This window comes from Equus asinus, chromosome 27 (assembly GCF_041296235.1).
Source record: "Equus asinus isolate D_3611 breed Donkey chromosome 27, EquAss-T2T_v2, whole genome shotgun sequence".
Taxonomy (NCBI): Eukaryota; Metazoa; Chordata; class Mammalia; order Perissodactyla; family Equidae; genus Equus; species Equus asinus.
In genome coordinates, this window is record NC_091816.1 from 37,736,303 (window position 1) to 37,752,773 (window position 16,471).

General features: G+C 55.3%; 2 protein-coding genes across 24 annotated transcripts in view; both read right to left on the reverse strand.

The window, feature by feature from the left end:
* ARHGEF10 (Rho guanine nucleotide exchange factor 10) overlaps positions 1-1,880 on the reverse strand; it is a 131,651-nt gene extending 129,771 nt beyond the window's left edge. For 13 of the 18 annotated variants that reach the window (XR_011498907.1, XR_011498908.1, XM_070500151.1 and 10 more), the window contains exon 1: positions 858-943. The gene's annotated coding sequence lies outside the window, so the exon portion shown is untranslated. Of the gene's footprint in view, positions 1-857; positions 944-1,260; positions 1,391-1,742 lie in introns of those variants that run through there. The other 5 variants (XM_070500140.1, XM_044760528.2, XM_070500142.1 and 2 more) reach the window with 5 other exon arrangements.
* The window catches only part of CLN8 (CLN8 transmembrane ER and ERGIC protein), a 53,093-nt gene continuing 38,397 nt past the window's right edge, over positions 1,776-16,471 (reverse strand). For 5 of the 6 annotated variants that reach the window (XM_044760535.2, XM_044760537.2, XM_044760539.2 and 2 more), the window contains exons 3-4: positions 9,533-9,805; positions 4,465-4,944 (exon numbers count right to left, since the gene is read on the reverse strand). In XM_044760535.2, the coding sequence (XP_044616470.2) occupies positions 4,891-4,944; positions 9,533-9,805 (327 nt within the window). In that variant the 3' untranslated portion in view covers positions 4,465-4,890. Of the gene's footprint in view, positions 1,886-4,464; positions 4,945-9,532; positions 9,806-16,471 lie in introns of those variants that run through there. The other variant, XM_070500156.1, reaches the window with a different exon arrangement.

Consider the following 16,471-nt stretch of genomic DNA (forward strand, 5'->3'; position numbering starts at 1 on the left):
ATGAGAATTTTAACCTCCAGCGAAAGTTAGTGACTGAAACGAACACTCCATCGCACCAAACAGGCTGAGGCTTTCTCACAACGCTGGCATCCTGTTAAAAGTCGAGACAGTCACTCAGATTTTTACTTTCAAAATTTAGGGTCTCCCGGAGGGGAGGAGTGTTGCCAGGTGCGGATAAGGAGGCACCTGCGGACGAAGCGCCGCCCCAAATTCAGATCCCGGAGCAGCGGCACCCGCGGGTAAGGAGAACAGACGGGCTTTGAAGCAGCAACTATCTTCATCCTCAAGTGGGCCAAGGACCTTGGCCTCCAGAGGAAACATAAGTTGCTGTTCCCCACACGAACACCTCAGCTCTTCATTCCTCACGCCAATTCAGCGCGGTGGGGTTTACTCCAGCCTCCAGGCCCAGGGCTGGGGGGTCCCTCCTGCACATTCCTGATGGCCCATTACCATTATGGGGGACAGGGGGCACCGGGCTTAAGTTGGGGGACTGGTCATGGGCCTTCACCTGCACTGTCCGGGGGACAGGGGCTCCCCCTTGAAGTTGGGGGGCTGCTCATGGGCCTTAACCTGCACTGTCCCTGCCCGGGGGCAGGGGCCACCCCGAGCTGTCCTCGCCCTGCCGCACAAAACCTCCAGGGTGGGCGCACAGCCGGAGTCCACGCAGCGGCGGGATTGGCTTGTTGGGGGACTTGGGCAGAAGTGCAACTTTCAAAGAAAAAAGAAAACTCCGAGTCCCCGCGAAAGGCTCCCGCGCCCTTCAAAGACCCCCGCCCCAGCCCCAATCACGCCACCGAGAGCCCCGAGCCCCCGCCCCACTCACCCCGCCGGGACCTCCGACCCCGGACCCCACTCACCTCGCCGGGACACCCGCCCGCCGTCCCTCCGAGCGCCCCTCTCCCCGCCCCGCGTCCGCCGCCCCGGGATGCGCCCTGGCCCCGCCCACGGGAAGGCCGCTCCACCCCCACGCCGTGATTGGCCGGCCCGGGCCTACTTGGGAGCCCATTGGCTGACGTGCCTGCCCGTTACTCGGCCGCGCTCCGCCCTAGCGCCCGCGCATTCCTGCGAGGCCACGTGGCTGCCCGCGTCCCTCCGCCCTCGGCCCAACGCCCCGCCCGGGTGCGCGCGCGTGGGCAGGGAGGCCCAGGCGCCCTCCATCCCCGGGGACCCCGGGCGGCGGACCACCCCCGAGCATCGCCCCTGCTTTCTGGAACCGACCCCGAGCGGGGGCGTTCCTGGCCCCCCGGAAGGTCAGCTGACCTCGGACCCGCCCAGCCTGGGCGTTTGGAGGTGCTGTGATTTCACGCGTTTCCAGGGCGCGATTTAGAGCTTGCCCTTCCCGGGGAGCGCTGCTTATTCCCGGGTACCTTTCCAGCGCACGTGGTTCTACAGTTCTGGAACTTGTGAGCCCCAGAAAGTGGTTATAAGAGGGTGGAGCCTCTCCTCTTGGGTTGCTCTTAGAATGGATGGTGCTTCCTAGGCTTGGAAAGCATCATTACACTATGAGCCCATTTGTGGTTCAGGATAGATGCGTGTGTTGGTTCTGCATAGACGAGTCCTAGGATCGACAAGAATGTTGCTCTTCTGCGCTGTTGGAATTGTTTACCAGGAGAATTTGTTAATTTTAATACTTTTAAAAAAGGAGACAAATTATGGTTACGAGTACTACTAAAGGGAGAAACGTGAGACAAAAATCTTTAACAAAAATACGAAAAAACAAAATGACATCTGAAGAATGTTACCTGGTCAATGCAGTTAACAGATGTGTTAGATGCCAGACTCCTCTCCCTTCTCCTGCCCAAATTGCTGAATCATAGAAATAATTGGAAGCGAGAATTTTAGAACTGCTGGACATCTCAGAGAGCTCTAGTCCCATTCACTTGACCTAAAGAATAAAAAGAAAGTAGCTAAATGTCATAAAACTAATTTAAACATTAAGTCCCTTAAAGGTAACTTAAGACTCACCTTTCTAGATGCTCTGTAAAAGTTCTTTCCCTGCCAATTTTGACTAATGTAAATCATAGGTAACATATAAAGACTACAATGGTTGGGGGATAAATGGGAGTAGGTAAGGAAATGCACAATCTTTGTTATTAGCATTTGCTAATTTTATGGAAATAGACTGAGTTATTTTTAAACACTATTTCAGACCCATCTTACAGCACACTGTGAAGACACAAGAGCCTGAATCAATTGAAAAAGATATTTCCTGTCAGTGACCTTAACATCAGAAAAATTGCTTCAGGTCTCTCTTCCTAGGGTTCTTTGCCAGGTCTTCTACCTGGACGATTATCTTAATGGTCGTAGTCAACAGAGGTAAAGAGGCAAGTGAATTCGTTCTAGTTTGCCACACTAGAAAATCCTGACGCTTGTTATGTTTTCTGATCAAGTAGACCGGAGACAAGAGGAAAATAGTACTGTGTATGGAATAAAGAAGCGATTTGGCCTGAATTTGGGGACCGTATTCTGGTTTCTGATGCTGTGTGAATCTTGTGTGAATTATACAAGTCTCTGAGCTTCCGTCCAACCATCCAGAAAATGTGGCTAACGATATCGACATCATAGATAAGAAGTTTGAACGGGAGAACTCTACAAAGAACCCAGTGTGAGGTCTGGCAAGAATCGGTGCCTGGTTACCCGTAATAATTATTTAGGTCCATCGTGGTTTTTTTCAGGAGAAAGAAAACATATTAAATCAATATTTCTAATAAGTGGGTCACAAGTTTGTTTTCAAAAACTTAAGGAAGTTCAAGAAGCTGCTACTGTGTCATCATTTTTCACTCAGAAATAATGGTTTTGGGACCTGTGGGGACAATACAGTAGCACCATCATTACTAGCAGTGTAGAGACCACTATCTCCACACTAGAATTGCAAAAATTAAAGACTGACGGTAGCAAGTGTTGGTAAGGATGTGGAGCAACTGGAACTACTACTGTATTAGACCGAGTTCTTCAGAGAAACAGAAGCAATAGGATACAGAGAGAGAAAGAGAGGAAGAGATTGACTTTTTATGAGGAATTGGCTGACACAATCATGGAGGCTGAGAAGTCCCATGACCTGCCATCTGACCCAAGAAAGTGGGTGGTGTAATTCAGTCTGGGATCCAGGGGAGCCGATGGTGTAAATCGTAGGCTGAGGGCTGGAGAAGATCAGGTGAGATGTCCCTGTTCATCAGTGAGGCAAGAAAACAAGGGATGAATTCCTCCTTCCTGCACATTTTGTCCTATTCAGGCCCTCAACGGATTGGATGATGCCCACTCACATTGGGAAGGGCCATCTGCTTTCCTGAGTCCCCCAGTTCAAATGCTAATCACATCCAGAAACACTCTCACAGACACCCCCAGAAATAGTGTTCAACCTGAGCCCCCTGTGGCTGTCAGGTGCCCCATAACATTAACCAGCACAACTCTACGTTGTTGGGGGGGAGCAAATGGCACAACCACTTAGAAAAAGAGCTTTGCGGTTTCTCGTAGGACAGCCATAGCAATCCTACTCCTAAGTACGTAGCCGAGACAAATGAAAATATAGCCCCTAAAGAGACTGTTACAAGAATTCTTTGTTCATAACAGTTTGAACGGTTCAAAACAGTACAAATAGTTCAAAACTGGAGACAACACTAATTCCATCGAGGGTGACTGTGTAAGCAAAGCGTGGTATACTCACACAAGAGAACACTGCTCATAGGAAGGAAGAAACTGAGGCGCGCTTGGTGGCAGAGAGGAATCTCAGAAACGTTGTGTTGTGTGACAACGCCAGACAGAAGGCTGCACGGGGTACGATGCCCTTCTTATGAAATCCAAGAGAGGCGAAACCAACGTACGATGATAGGAATCAGAACGGGCAGTGCTTTTGGGGGGATCAACCAGGAAAGGCTATAAAGGAATTTGAGGGGTGATGAAAATGGTCAATGTATCTCGATGGAGAAGTAGACATGTGGATGTGTTCAGCTTGTAAAATTTTGCTAAACTGAACACACGATTAATGTACTAATGGAATATATGCTCTATGTCAATAAAAAAGGTTTTAAAAGCTCACTGATACTTTAGAAAACATAATGATGAGAGGGAGGGATAATGGGGGAGCACAGAGGGTTCCTAGGGCAGTGAAACTACTCTGTATGATACTATAATGATAGTATTATGATACTATAATATACTGTATGATACTAATATGATGCTATAATGATACTTTAATGCATAAATACGTGTCATTATACGTTTGTCCAAACCTAGAGAATGTACAACACCCAGAGTGAACCCTAATGTAAACTATGGACTTTGGGTGATGATGACATGTCAGTGTAGGTTCATCAGTTGCGACAAATGCACCGTCTCATGGGGATATTGATAATGGGGGAGGCTGTGCATGTCGGGGGGTGGGGCGCAGGGGGCATATGGGAAATCTCGGTACCTTCCCCTCAATTTTGTTGTGAACCTAAAACTGCTCTGAAAAAATACTCTTTTAACAAATACAATGATTCCCTTTATTAATTGGATATAAAATATACCCTTATTAATTGCAAATTAAGTAAATCCCAGGATCCACGCACAGGGCAGGAGGTAATTTCTGCTCTATTCAGGATACTCCGTGTGGCAGTCTGTTTGGGCGGATGTAACAAGTGCCACAAACTGCGAGGCTTAAACGATAGACGTCAACTCCTCCCAGTTCTGGAGGCGGGAAGTCCAAGATGAAGGCGCGGGCGGAGTTGGTGTTTGGTGAGAACCCCTTCCTGTTTCATAGACAACGTTTTCTCTCTGTGTCCTCACATGGAGGAAGGGGCGAGGGATCTGTGGGTCTTTTTAATAAGGGTTAGCCCCATTCCTGAGGGCTCCATCTTCATGACCTAATCACCTCCCAAAGGCTCCCCTCCAAATATCGTCACCTCGGGATTACGACGGCGACGTGTGAATGCAGGGGGGACACCGACGTTCCGTGTACAGCGTCTGAGAAGGAGAGAAACAACGAGGGCATGTCGCTCCCTCTGCGCCTGGCCTCCACCCCATGCACGTCCCCGGACCCCCGGGCGGAGGGGAGATGTGAGAGCTGCTCTGGCCGGGGAAGCTGAGGAGGGCAGTGGCCGGGGTTACGGGCTCGGGCCCTGTAATCAGACAGACTGGGGCCCCTTCTGCCTCCTCTGCCCCACAGGCTGGCAATTTAATGTCCCACGCCCCACTTTCCTCACTGACGACAGGGTGAGAGCTCCCACGAGGCCCTGCTGAAGACACGGGCTTCAGTGTGCGCCTACCAGGGTGCCTGGACCCATGGACCCTGGAGGAGCCCGAGCCCCCACCCGGGGACCGGGCTGTCCTGGTCTGGGCACAACGCCCCATCCCCAGCTCTGATCCCGGGGCCCACGTACTGGCTACACGGCGACCAGCAGCTGCTCTAACTGCTGTGCCTCTGCTTCTTCACACAAAAACAGGTGACATAGGTGCTTCCTGCCACGGTCATGTTTATCCGTGACTCGGCCAGGCTGTGGTCCCAGCTCCCCTATCGAAGCTGAACCTGGGTGTTGCTGTCAGGGAGCCGTCTAGACGTGGTTAGAGCCCACCATCAAACGACTAACTGACGTCGATTATGCTAGATAATCCGGGTAAAAATGATTCAGTCCCTCAAAACAGAGGTCGTCCCTGAAAAGAACAACTTCTGTAAGCTGGCCTCACTCATACGTGAGAGCAGGAACCCCCTTCCTCACGGCCCCTTCCTCACGGCCCCCTCCTCACGGCCTCTCCTTCCTCACGGCCTCCCTTCCTCACGGCCTCTCCTTCCTCACGGCCTCCCTTCCTCACGGCCTCTCCTTCCTCACGGCCTCCCTTCCTCACGGCCTCTCCTTCCTCACGGCCTCTCCTCCTCACGGCCTCTCCTTCCTCACGGCCTCTCCTCCTCACGGCCTCTCCTTCCTCACGGCCTCCCTTCCTCACGGCCTCTCCTTCCTCACGGCCTCCCTTCCTCACGGCCTCTCCTTCCTCACGGCCTCCCCTTCTTCACGGCCTCCCTTCCTCACGGCCTCTCCTCCCTCACGGCCTCCCCTTCCTCACGGCCTCCCTTCCTCACGGCCTCTCCTTCCTCACGGCCTCCCTTCCTCACGGCCTCTCCTCCCTCACGGCCTCCCCTTCCTCACGGCCTCCCTTCCTCACGGCCTCTCCTCCTCACGGCCTCCCTTCCTCACGGCCTCTCCTTCCTCACGGCCTCCCTTCCTCACGGCCTCCCCTCCCTCACGGCCTCCCTTCCTCACGGCCTCTCCTTCCTCACAGCCTCCCCTCCCTCACGGCCTCCCCTTCCTCACGGTCTCCCTTCCTCACGGCCTCTCCTCCCTCACGGCCTCCCCTTCCTCACAGCCCCCTTCCTCACGGCCTCTCCTTCCTCACGGCCTCCCTTCCTCACGGCCTCCCTTCCTCACAGCCTCCTCCCTCACAGCCTCCCTTCCTCACGGCCTCTCCTTCCTCACGGCCTCCCTTCCTCACGGCCTCCCCTTCCTCACGGCCTCCCATCCTCACGGCCTCCCTTCCTCACGGCCTCTCCTTCCTCACGGCCTCCCTTCCTCACGGCCTCCCTTCCTCACAGCCTCCTCCCTCACAGCCTCCCTTCCTCACAGCCTCTCCTTCCTCACGGCCTCCCATCCTCACGGCCTCCCTTCCTCACGGCCTCCCCTTCCTCACGGTCTCCCTTCCTCACGGCCTCTCCTCCCTCACAGCCTCCCCTTCCTCACAGCCCCCTTCCTCACGGCCTCTCCTTCCTCACGGCCTCCCATCCTCACGGCCTCCCTTCCTCACGGTCTCCCTTCCTCACGGCCTCTCCTCCCTCACAGCCTCCCCTTCCTCACAGCCCCCTTCCTCACGGCCTCTCCTTCCTCACGGCCTCCCCTTCCTCACGGCCTCCCTTCCTCACAGCCTCCTCCCTCACAGCCTCCCTTCCTCACGGCCTCTCCTCCCTCACAGCCTCCCCTTCCTCACAGCCCCCTTCCTCACGGCCTCTCCTTCCTCACGGCCTCCCCTTCCTCACGGCCTCCCTTCCTCACAGCCTCCTCCCTCACAGCCTCCCTTCCTCACGGCCTCCCTTCCTCACGGCCTCCCCTCCCTCACGGCCTCCCTTCCTCACGGCCTCTCCTTCCTCACAGCCTCCCCTCCCTCACGGCCTCCCCTTCCTCACGGTCTCTCCTCCCTCACGGCCTCCCCTTCCTCACAGCCCCCTTCCTCACGGCCTCTCCTTCCTCACGGCCTCCCTTCCTCACGGCCTCCCTTCCTCACAGCCTCCTCCCTCACAGCCTCCCTTCCTCACGGCCTCTCCTTCCTCACGGCCTCCCATCCTCACGGCCTCCCTTCCTCACGGCCTCCCCTTCCTCACGGCCTCCCATCCTCACGGCCTCCCTTCCTCACGGCCTCTCCTTCCTCACGGCCTCCCTTCCTCACGGCCTCCCTTCCTCACAGCCTCCTCCCTCACAGCCTCCCTTCCTCACAGCCTCTCCTTCCTCACGGCCTCCCATCCTCACGGCCTCCCTTCCTCACGGCCTCCCCTTCCTCACGGTCTCCCTTCCTCACGGCCTCTCCTCCCTCACAGCCTCCCCTTCCTCACAGCCCCCTTCCTCACGGCCTCTCCTTCCTCACGGCCTCCCATCCTCACGGCCTCCCTTCCTCACGGTCTCCCTTCCTCACGGCCTCTCCTCCCTCACAGCCTCCCCTTCCTCACAGCCCCCTTCCTCACGGCCTCTCCTTCCTCACGGCCTCCCCTTCCTCACGGCCTCCCTTCCTCACAGCCTCCTCCCTCACAGCCTCCCTTCCTCACGGCCTCTCCTTCCTCACGGCCTCCCATCCTCACGGCCTCCCTTCCTCACGGCCTCCCCTTCCTCACGGCCTCTCCTCCCTCACGGCCTCCCCTTCCTCACGGCCTCCCTTCCTCACGGCCTCCCCTTCCTCACTGCCTCCCCTTCCTCACGGCCTCCCTTCCTCACGGCCTCCCTTCCTCACGGCCTCTCCTTCCTCACGGCCTCCCCTTCCTCACGGCCTCCCTTCCTCACGGCCTCTCCTTCCTCACGGCCTCCCATCCTCACGGCCTCCCTTCCTCACGGCCTCCCCTTCCTCACGGCCTCCCCTTCCTCACGGCCTCCCTTCCTCACGGCCTCCCCTTCCTCACTGCCTCTCCTTCCTCACGGCCTCCCTTCCTCACGGCCTCCCTTCCTCACGGCCTCTCCTTCCTCACGGCCTCCCCTTCCTCACGGCCTCCCTTCCTCACGGCCTCTCCTCCCTCACGGCCTCCCCTTCCTCACTGCCTCTCCTTCCTCACGGCCTCCCTTCCTCACGGCCTCTCCTCCCTCACGGCCTCCCCTTCCTCACGGCCTCTCCTTCCTCACGGCCTCCCTTCCTCACGGCCTCCCTTCCTCACGGCCTCTCCTCCCTCACGGCCTCCCCTCCCTCACGGCCTCCCCTCCCTCACGGCCTCCCCTTCCTCACAGCCCCCTTCCTCACGGCCTCCCCTTCCTCACGGCCTCCCTTCCTCACCGCCTCTCCTCCCTCACGGCCTCCCCTTCCTCACGGCCTCCCTTCCTCACGGCCTCCCTTCCTCACGGCCTCTCCTCCCTCACGGCCTCTCCTTCCTCACTGCCTCTCCTTCCTCACGGCCTCCCTTCCTCACGGCCCCCTTCCTCACAGCCTCTCCTCCTCAGGTCTTAGAGAGGTCGAGCTCTGGCTCCCGGATGTGGCACTCAGCAGACCTCAGTAGCTATAGTTCCAGGCATGAGGGAAGAACAGGCTTTGGAAGGAGAGCTCGGGCCCAGGTCTTTGCTCACCTCCTAGCTGGGTGACCTTGGACAAGTGACGTGATTTCCCTGTGGCTCGTGTCCTCACATGCAGCTGGGTTATTGCGGCCCCCAGCTCAGGAGGCCCTTGTGCAAGACTGCGGTGGCCATGGCACACCCCGCCGAGCACCCTGCCCGGAGCTGACAGTCTAGCGTCTGCTCAAGGTTATGTCAGAGGTCAAGTGACTGTCACAGTGACGTGATGAGAGAACAGTCACCCAGGGGGATCTCACTGCAGCGCCCCTGGGTCACGGGACCCAAGTGAAGCCTGGGCCTGGGCGGACATCGCTCCAGGGTCGTCACAGGGCCGTGCCCGGGCTTCAGACGGAGAGGCAGAGGCTTTGGGCAAATGCGAGGACATAGATACTGGTTTACCGAGGCTCAAAGCTCCCTCAGATGCCCCTCGTCGCGCTTCTAGAACTCCGGAATCAGTGGGGCCACCACTGCGCGTGTGTGTCCCGCTCTTCCTTCTCTGGGCTCAGCCGTGGGGCCCCTGAGCCTTGTCCGGGCCTCTCCAACCCCGAATAGACAGATGGAAGGTGCTCAGTGAAGGTGGAACAGCAACCAGCGTTCTGTCCGCCTCACGTCCTGTCCTCCCATGGCCCCACCTCCCTCCCGTGCGCTTGCAGGCCCAGCCGGCCCTTCCTCCGCAGGTTGCCCTTGACCGCCCTCTCCACGGCCGACCCTGCGCCCCCACAGCCTGCAGGCTGCACGCGGCCCCCACCGCCGCCCATGCTCACCACAGCCTTGCTGCCAGGCCTGGCACATAGTGGGCACACAGCACTCGCCAGGGGACGGTGTGCCAGGTGTGGGCCACCAGGGGCTGTGCTTGGCTGGCACGAGGAGGCTGCAGAGGGACTTGGGACAGCTGTGCCTGGAGGAGCACATCCCGCAGACTGAGGACAGAGGCTTCCAGACACACTGAGGACGACAGCTTTGCAGACGGCCCACAGCTCATTTCGTGGTGTGAGTTCCTTCCCAGCCCCCTGATCATGTCGTGTCTTTTTAAAGTTCTGAAATAAAATAAAAACAAGCATCTACGTTGACGTAAACACGGTTCCAGAATCAGTCAGGGCTGACTTCTGGATGGTGGGTGGTCCCAAGTCTGGCAGTGGGGGGGCCCACGTGCTTGGCTGTGGTGTGATGGTTTCACAACTGTACAGACATCCAGACTCACCATACTGTACCCTTCAGTGACGCGCGGTTTATCCCACGTCACTTATACTTGAACAAAGCTGTTAGAAATGAACGAATGGAGGCCTCGCACAGTTTTCCCGCTTTTGCTCGGGGAGGCTCCCTCGTGGGCACCGCGATTTCTCCAGCCTCACAAACTGACCTTGCCTTCCCGTTGCTTAGAGCATGTTTGCAAAGCTCTCAGTGGGGAAAACAGTGTGGAGATTCACCAGGAAAACAGATGCTAAAGATGGGACAACGGCGAGGCAGGAAAAATGAGACAGTCACCTCCCTTGGAGTCTTAGCTAAGGGATGTCCTGTCCATCATGAGTCTCCTGGGATAACTTCCTGGGAGGTAGCGCTGGTGCCCATGGGGTCTGCATCTCAGCGTAAGGAGACCTCGAGCAGAGTGGGCCCCAAGGTCCCTGTGTGTCCTTCTCTACCTAAGCGACCGAGGCAGTGTGTCTGTGGATGCGTTAACTTGGCCCCAGATCCAGCCACTGAATGAGCACCGCTGCTGGGGAGTGGAAGCCGCTCATGGGAAAGCAGTGGAAGCAAGTCATTTCCCCCGGTGCCCGGAGCACAGAGGGCCCGCTTTCCCACGCAGCCCTTCCCACCGCTCTCCTGAGGCATTCCTACCTCCCACCGCCCCGTCCACGCCAAGCCAAAGGGACACGTGGGGGAGGGGGCTGGAAAAGCTGAACAGACAGGAACCAGGGAGGAGGACGAGGGGCCTGGCCAAGATAAGGCGGGATCCAGCCGTTCCAGATGGAGGCTCGAATCCGCGGGGGAGAAGGAAGCATTGTTCCAGGCGGGAAACAGGCGCTTTTTGTTTCCAGAGCTTTTGCAACAACGACGAAGCTGTTTTCTTGCTTTGCTCCATCTCCAGTTGGGGGAGAGGCGAAGGAGGGCAGCTCTAAGAAAGGGAAGTGGCTCCCAAGGACCAGCCTCGCAAATGCAGGGGGTGGGAGGATGCGTGGAATGCCTCCAGCTAAATGCTTCCCATCTGCACGGAGGCTCCTGGGGGCCCCGCAGGCTGACACGTGGAGGTGGAGGTCGTGGGGGCTGTCAGAGGGCTGCATCTCCCTCCACACAGGCCTGGATGCACAGCCGTCTCCCTCCTCCCACCAGGCTCCATCCCACCATCCCCCGTCCTCCTCTCCTCTCCTCTATACCAAGCCTCTGGCGGAACAGTTCAGAGTCTGGGCAGCTGGAGCTGGGAAGGGATGTCAAAAAGGACACAGAGCGAGAGGACTCCTGCAGGTGACCTAGAAGGCTCTTTCCTGCCCCGAGAGCCCTGGTCCTCCCCGAACAAGCTCTGACTCTCAGTGCTGGCCAGCATGGGAGTCGTCAAGGCCCAGCAAGACACACAGCCAGGACCTGAGGAACACGGAAGGAGCCCCACACCCCCACCCTGTGGTGTAGATCCACGTTTTTCTGTGCCCTTGGCCTGAGGTTCTCCGTTACCAAGAAGTAGGGCATTTGAACCCCGGCCACGATGTCAGAGGCTAGAGACCCAGCAATTCAGCCATCAGCCACTCCCCATGACCTCTGAGGACCACTGGAGGAGCCTGGGGAGAGGGGGCTCCAGGGGACGCTGAGGGAAGGCGGACGGGGGCACACAGGGCAGCTCTGGGAACTCAGGTGCAGGAGGTCCGAGCAGCAGAGGAGAGAAAGGAGGCGACAAGTGGGCACACAGGCCAAGGCCCACGGTGGCTGCGGCAATGCACGCACTGAGCAACAGTCCTCCTCCCACTTCACTGCCCGTTTCCGGAGCTGTGCAGCCCACCAAGCCAGCGTTCCCCTGCTCAGGTTCATTTTTCCCCGTGCCCCTACCCCCCAACCCCGTGATTATTTCCACCTTGACCGGTCCCACCGGGCCGACGTCAGTGACCTCTCTCCTCCTCGCAGCACGACAGTGACTCCCGTTGCCTCTGGAAATGTTGAGGCTGAGGCCGCAGGCTGGCCTCCCACTGTCCACCCACCGTCCGTGCCCAGGCCAACAACCAACGTGTGGTCCTCTGCACTGGTCCCGGGGACGAGGTGTCCCCGCTCCTGCTCCAGGCCGCCTCGTCGACTCCAGTGCAGCCTTCACTCTACTTCATCCCAGTGGCCAAAGCCGGCCGGTCCTCCTGAGCCCGCTGAGCCCCCATCAAAGCCCAGATGCCCATGAGTGTGCGTGCCGGTGGGGCTCCGTGCCAGGTCCCAAGGACGCTCTACATGAATTCCGAACTGGGGTCTGCGTCTGCACAATCCGGACAGATGCCCACTTCTCCTAATTCCCACCTCCCTGTCTGCTCCCCTCCTTCCCACCTGCCTTCTGTTACCCATCCATCCATCACGTAATGGGAACGTGTGTTCTCCTGCTCTCGTTCCTGACAGAGCTCCCAAGCCCCTTGGAGTCTCCTGGATGTCAGGATCCTGTTTGTCCTCAGGAGGTGACTGCCGGGTGGGGCCGCTCACCAGGAAGATGGAGCCGGCATCAGAAGCTTGGAAGCCTCAGCCCCAGCCCAGCCTCCGAGGAGGAGACGGGCTGGAGATTGCGTTAGCCATCGCTCGTGTGCCCGAGTGATGCAGCTGCAGACTGCGGGCTTCCGAGAGTCCAGACTGGTGAGCATGTCCACGTGCTGGGGGGCAATGCACCCCAGCCCCACAGGGACGGAAACTCCTGCGCTCGGGGTCCTCCCAGCCCTCGCCCTGTGCGCCTCTGCCCTCCGCTGTCCATCCGTATCCTTTATCACATCCTTTATTGTATAATAAACTGGGAAACGTGAGTAGCATTTCCCTGCGTTCTGTGAGCTGCTCAGCAAATTACTCCAGCCCGTTCATAACCACGGTGGGACTGGCCTGCAGAGGGGGCAGTCTGTGGGATGTGACTCGAACTCCCGGCAGATGGTGTCAGAACTGAACTGAATTGTAAGACACCCAGTTGGTGTCAGAGACTCGGCTGGTGTGGGAAAAAACCCACACATTTGGTGTCAGTGTTGTGAATAGTGCTGCAATGAACACAGGGGTGCATATGTTACTTTGGATTGTTGATTTCGAGTTCTTTGGGTAGATACCCAGTAGTGGGATAGCTGGGTCCTATTGTAGTTCTATTTTCAGTTTTTTGAGGAGTCTCCATACTGTTTCCTATAGTGGCTGCACCAGTTTGCATTCCCACCAGCAGTGTATGAGGGTTCCCTTCTCTCCACACCCTCTCCAACATTTGTGACTTTTAGTCTGTGTGATTATAGCCATTTTAACAGGTGTAAGGTGGTATAGAAGAGTTAATATTTTTAAAATTTTTTATTATTATTATTATTTTTTTTTTTGAGGAAGATCAGCCATGAGCTAACATCTGCCAACCTTCCGCTTTTTGCTGAGGAAGACTGGCCCTGAGCTAACATCCATGCCCATCTTCCTCTACTTTATATGTGGGACGCCTGCCACAGCATGGCTTGACAAGCGGTGCCATGTCCACACCTGGGATCCGAACCGGTGAACCCCTAGCCAGCAAAGCAGAACGTGCACTTAACCACTGCACCACCGGGCCAGCTCCAAGAGTTAATTTTTTAAAGTGAGTTGAATATCCAGGTGAAGAGAAGAGACAGAATTTGAGGTGAGTTTTAACATAATAAGGAAACACTCTGAATTTTAAAGTTTATCATCCCTGCTTTCAGATTCTCAAGTCTTTCTCCTTCACTCCTAATTAAACTTACTTTTTAGACATGAACATTTAATATAAATTTTAGATAATTTTGTGTTCAATTCTATTGTTTTCTATTATTTTTCTCTTTGGTTTACTCACGTGTCTAGAAACATCATTGTTTTATATTACTCACAATTCCAAATGCATGGCAGTGCAGCTCCTTCAGGTTTTGTGTGCTGGTCTGGGGACGGAACGCCTACAGCAACGCTGTCACGGGACACTGACGTCACACTAACAACCAAAACACCAGGTCCCGGGGCCGGCCTGTGGCCGAGTGGTTAAGTTCGCGCTCCGCTTCGGCAGCCCAGGGTTTTGCTGGTTCAGATCCCGGGCACGGACATGGGACCTCTCATCAGGCCATGTTGAGGCGGCGTCCCACATGCCACAACCAGAGGGACCTGCAACTAGAATATACAACTACATACTGGGGGCTTTGGGGAGAAGAAGAAGAAGAAGAAGAAGAAAGAAGATTGGCAACAGATGTTAGCTCAGGTGCCAATCTCTAAAAAACAATAAAATAATAAAAAAACATGAAGTTCTGTGTCATGAGCCACCTTCAGGTTAGGGGCACTGAGTGTACTGGACACTCCCCCATAAGGCCCCACTACTATTAGCATGCTTTTAGTATCAATAAATTGTTTTCCAAGTACACCCAAAATTAGACATTTTAATTAACTTTTATCACTTTTCATTTTTTTGATTTTCACCTAATTGCCCCCAAACTGAATTCCGACTAAACTCAAGTACTTAACTAGCAGAGTAGTACCAAGAAGCTCTTGGGGAAACCGGGCAGCCAGCCCTTGCTGGCTCTAGAGTTGGCCCTGCGGGGCTGGAGCCAGCCAGACCTGAACGCAGCTGCAGGAAGGCTGTGACTCAGTGTGTTCACAAGCCTGCTGTCTACACCCCTTTCCTCTCCTTCCCAAAGAACTTTGACAATTCTGCATCGGGGAACATGAATAATGGTAACAAATGACTCTGAGGGGGAAATGGTACCGTTTTCTACAATCTCCTGAGCACTTCCTCCTCTGAAAACGGACCTGGGCATCTTGATTGAAGTGATAGGACAAGGAGATAGGGTTCATAGGTAGCCACATCCTGTGGCAATAAAAGTGCGTTTGGCTGAAAATAGAAAGACGATTGTGTTCATCTCCGCCATGCTTCAACTGGTGGGGTGAGTGGTATTAACTCCCCAGGCCGGTGAACTGGGAGAGAGGATCCACCCAGCACACAGTGACGCACCAATGGAAGCTTGATTTCAGAGAAGTCTTGCTGTGGGGTCCTCACTCACCCACGTAAGGCCCCACACAGTTGTCCCCACAACCCAGTGTCTCCCTCACGCTGTGTCAGCACATCGGGAGAATTTATGACACAAAATCATACATGGAGCACATACACAGACAAGGACGCTAATACAGCCGACTCCCACTTACCTCCCAGCCGGTTAAGAAACAGAGTGTCGGGACAGTCCACCAAGATGCCCGTCTGGATCCCCTCTTCCATCCCCCACGGTAATGGGGTACTCGGCATCCCGTGTTTACCATCCTGTGCGTTAGGTCATTGCTTGACTCACCCCCGCTTCCCCCCCCACTCGCTCACTCTCAATCTCCGCACCTGCCTTCCTCCGCATCATCCCTCAGACAGTGTTTAGATCTGCGTGTTCTCCATACTTTACATAAACAGTGTCACACTATATGTGTTTTTCTGCGACCTTCTTGGTTGTCCAACCTTCAGTTCACTCATTTCCACTCCTCTATGGCAATGAGCTGAAGAACACGCCAAGGATTACTTACATGTTCTCTGGTTGACGTTTAGGTTACTTCGGGCATGGGGCTGGTATAAGCCATACTTGTGTGAACATGCGTGTGTCTCATGGGGACACCTGCCCTCCGAAGGGTGAACCTCGAGGGGTGGGCTTGCCAGGGCGCGGGGTCTGCACACCCCCATTTCAGTACACGACGCCTTTGCTGCCCAAAGAGCTGAAGCAGTCGAACTTCTCCCGGCCGTGCTGGGCATCCTGAGTTAACGTCTTCACCCACCTGATGTGAGTATAATTACCCTTCGTCAGAGTAAGGAAGTTTTCTTCCATTTCCAATGTGCTGGGGGTTTTTTGTTATTAATGGGGTTTGAATTGTATCAAATGCCTTTTCTCTGGTTACTGAATGAACATCTACTTTTTCTACCTTAGACGGTACCGCGAGGATTCAAAAGGAATAGATTTCCTAAATCTAAACAAGGCTGGCTTGCTAGGAGATATCATGCTTTTAAAGGCTTGCTGGGTTTGATCGGCTAGTTTTTGGTAGGATTTTTTCATCGACGTTCATGAGTGAGATTGTTTGCCATTTGTTTTTCTCCTACCCTTCTTATCAACCTCAAACTAACCTCATCAAATGTGCAGAATTCCTTCCACTCTCTGGGAGAGTTTGTTAAAACTTTAAATTCACTCTTCCTTGAATTTTTGGTAGAACCAGTCAATAAAACCACCTGGAGCTTCTATTTTCTTGTTGGGAAATTTTTATTTACTTGATTTTGATCATGGTTAACGGACTTCCAGGTCTTCTGTCTTCTTCAGTCAGTATTAAGTTACATTTTTCTAGGAGTTTCTCCACTCACCCTAAGATTCTGCTTACCGCCGTGCGCGTCCGTGGCACGATCGCATTCCTGTTTGAACCTCCATGGCGTGCACAGCATAAGCCCCATCCGTGCCCATATGACGCTCCTTCTGCTCCTGGAACAAATCGCGAAGCTGCTCTTACACAACACGAATTTATTATCTTTACTTCTACAGGTCAGAGTCCAACACAGGCTCCACGGGCTA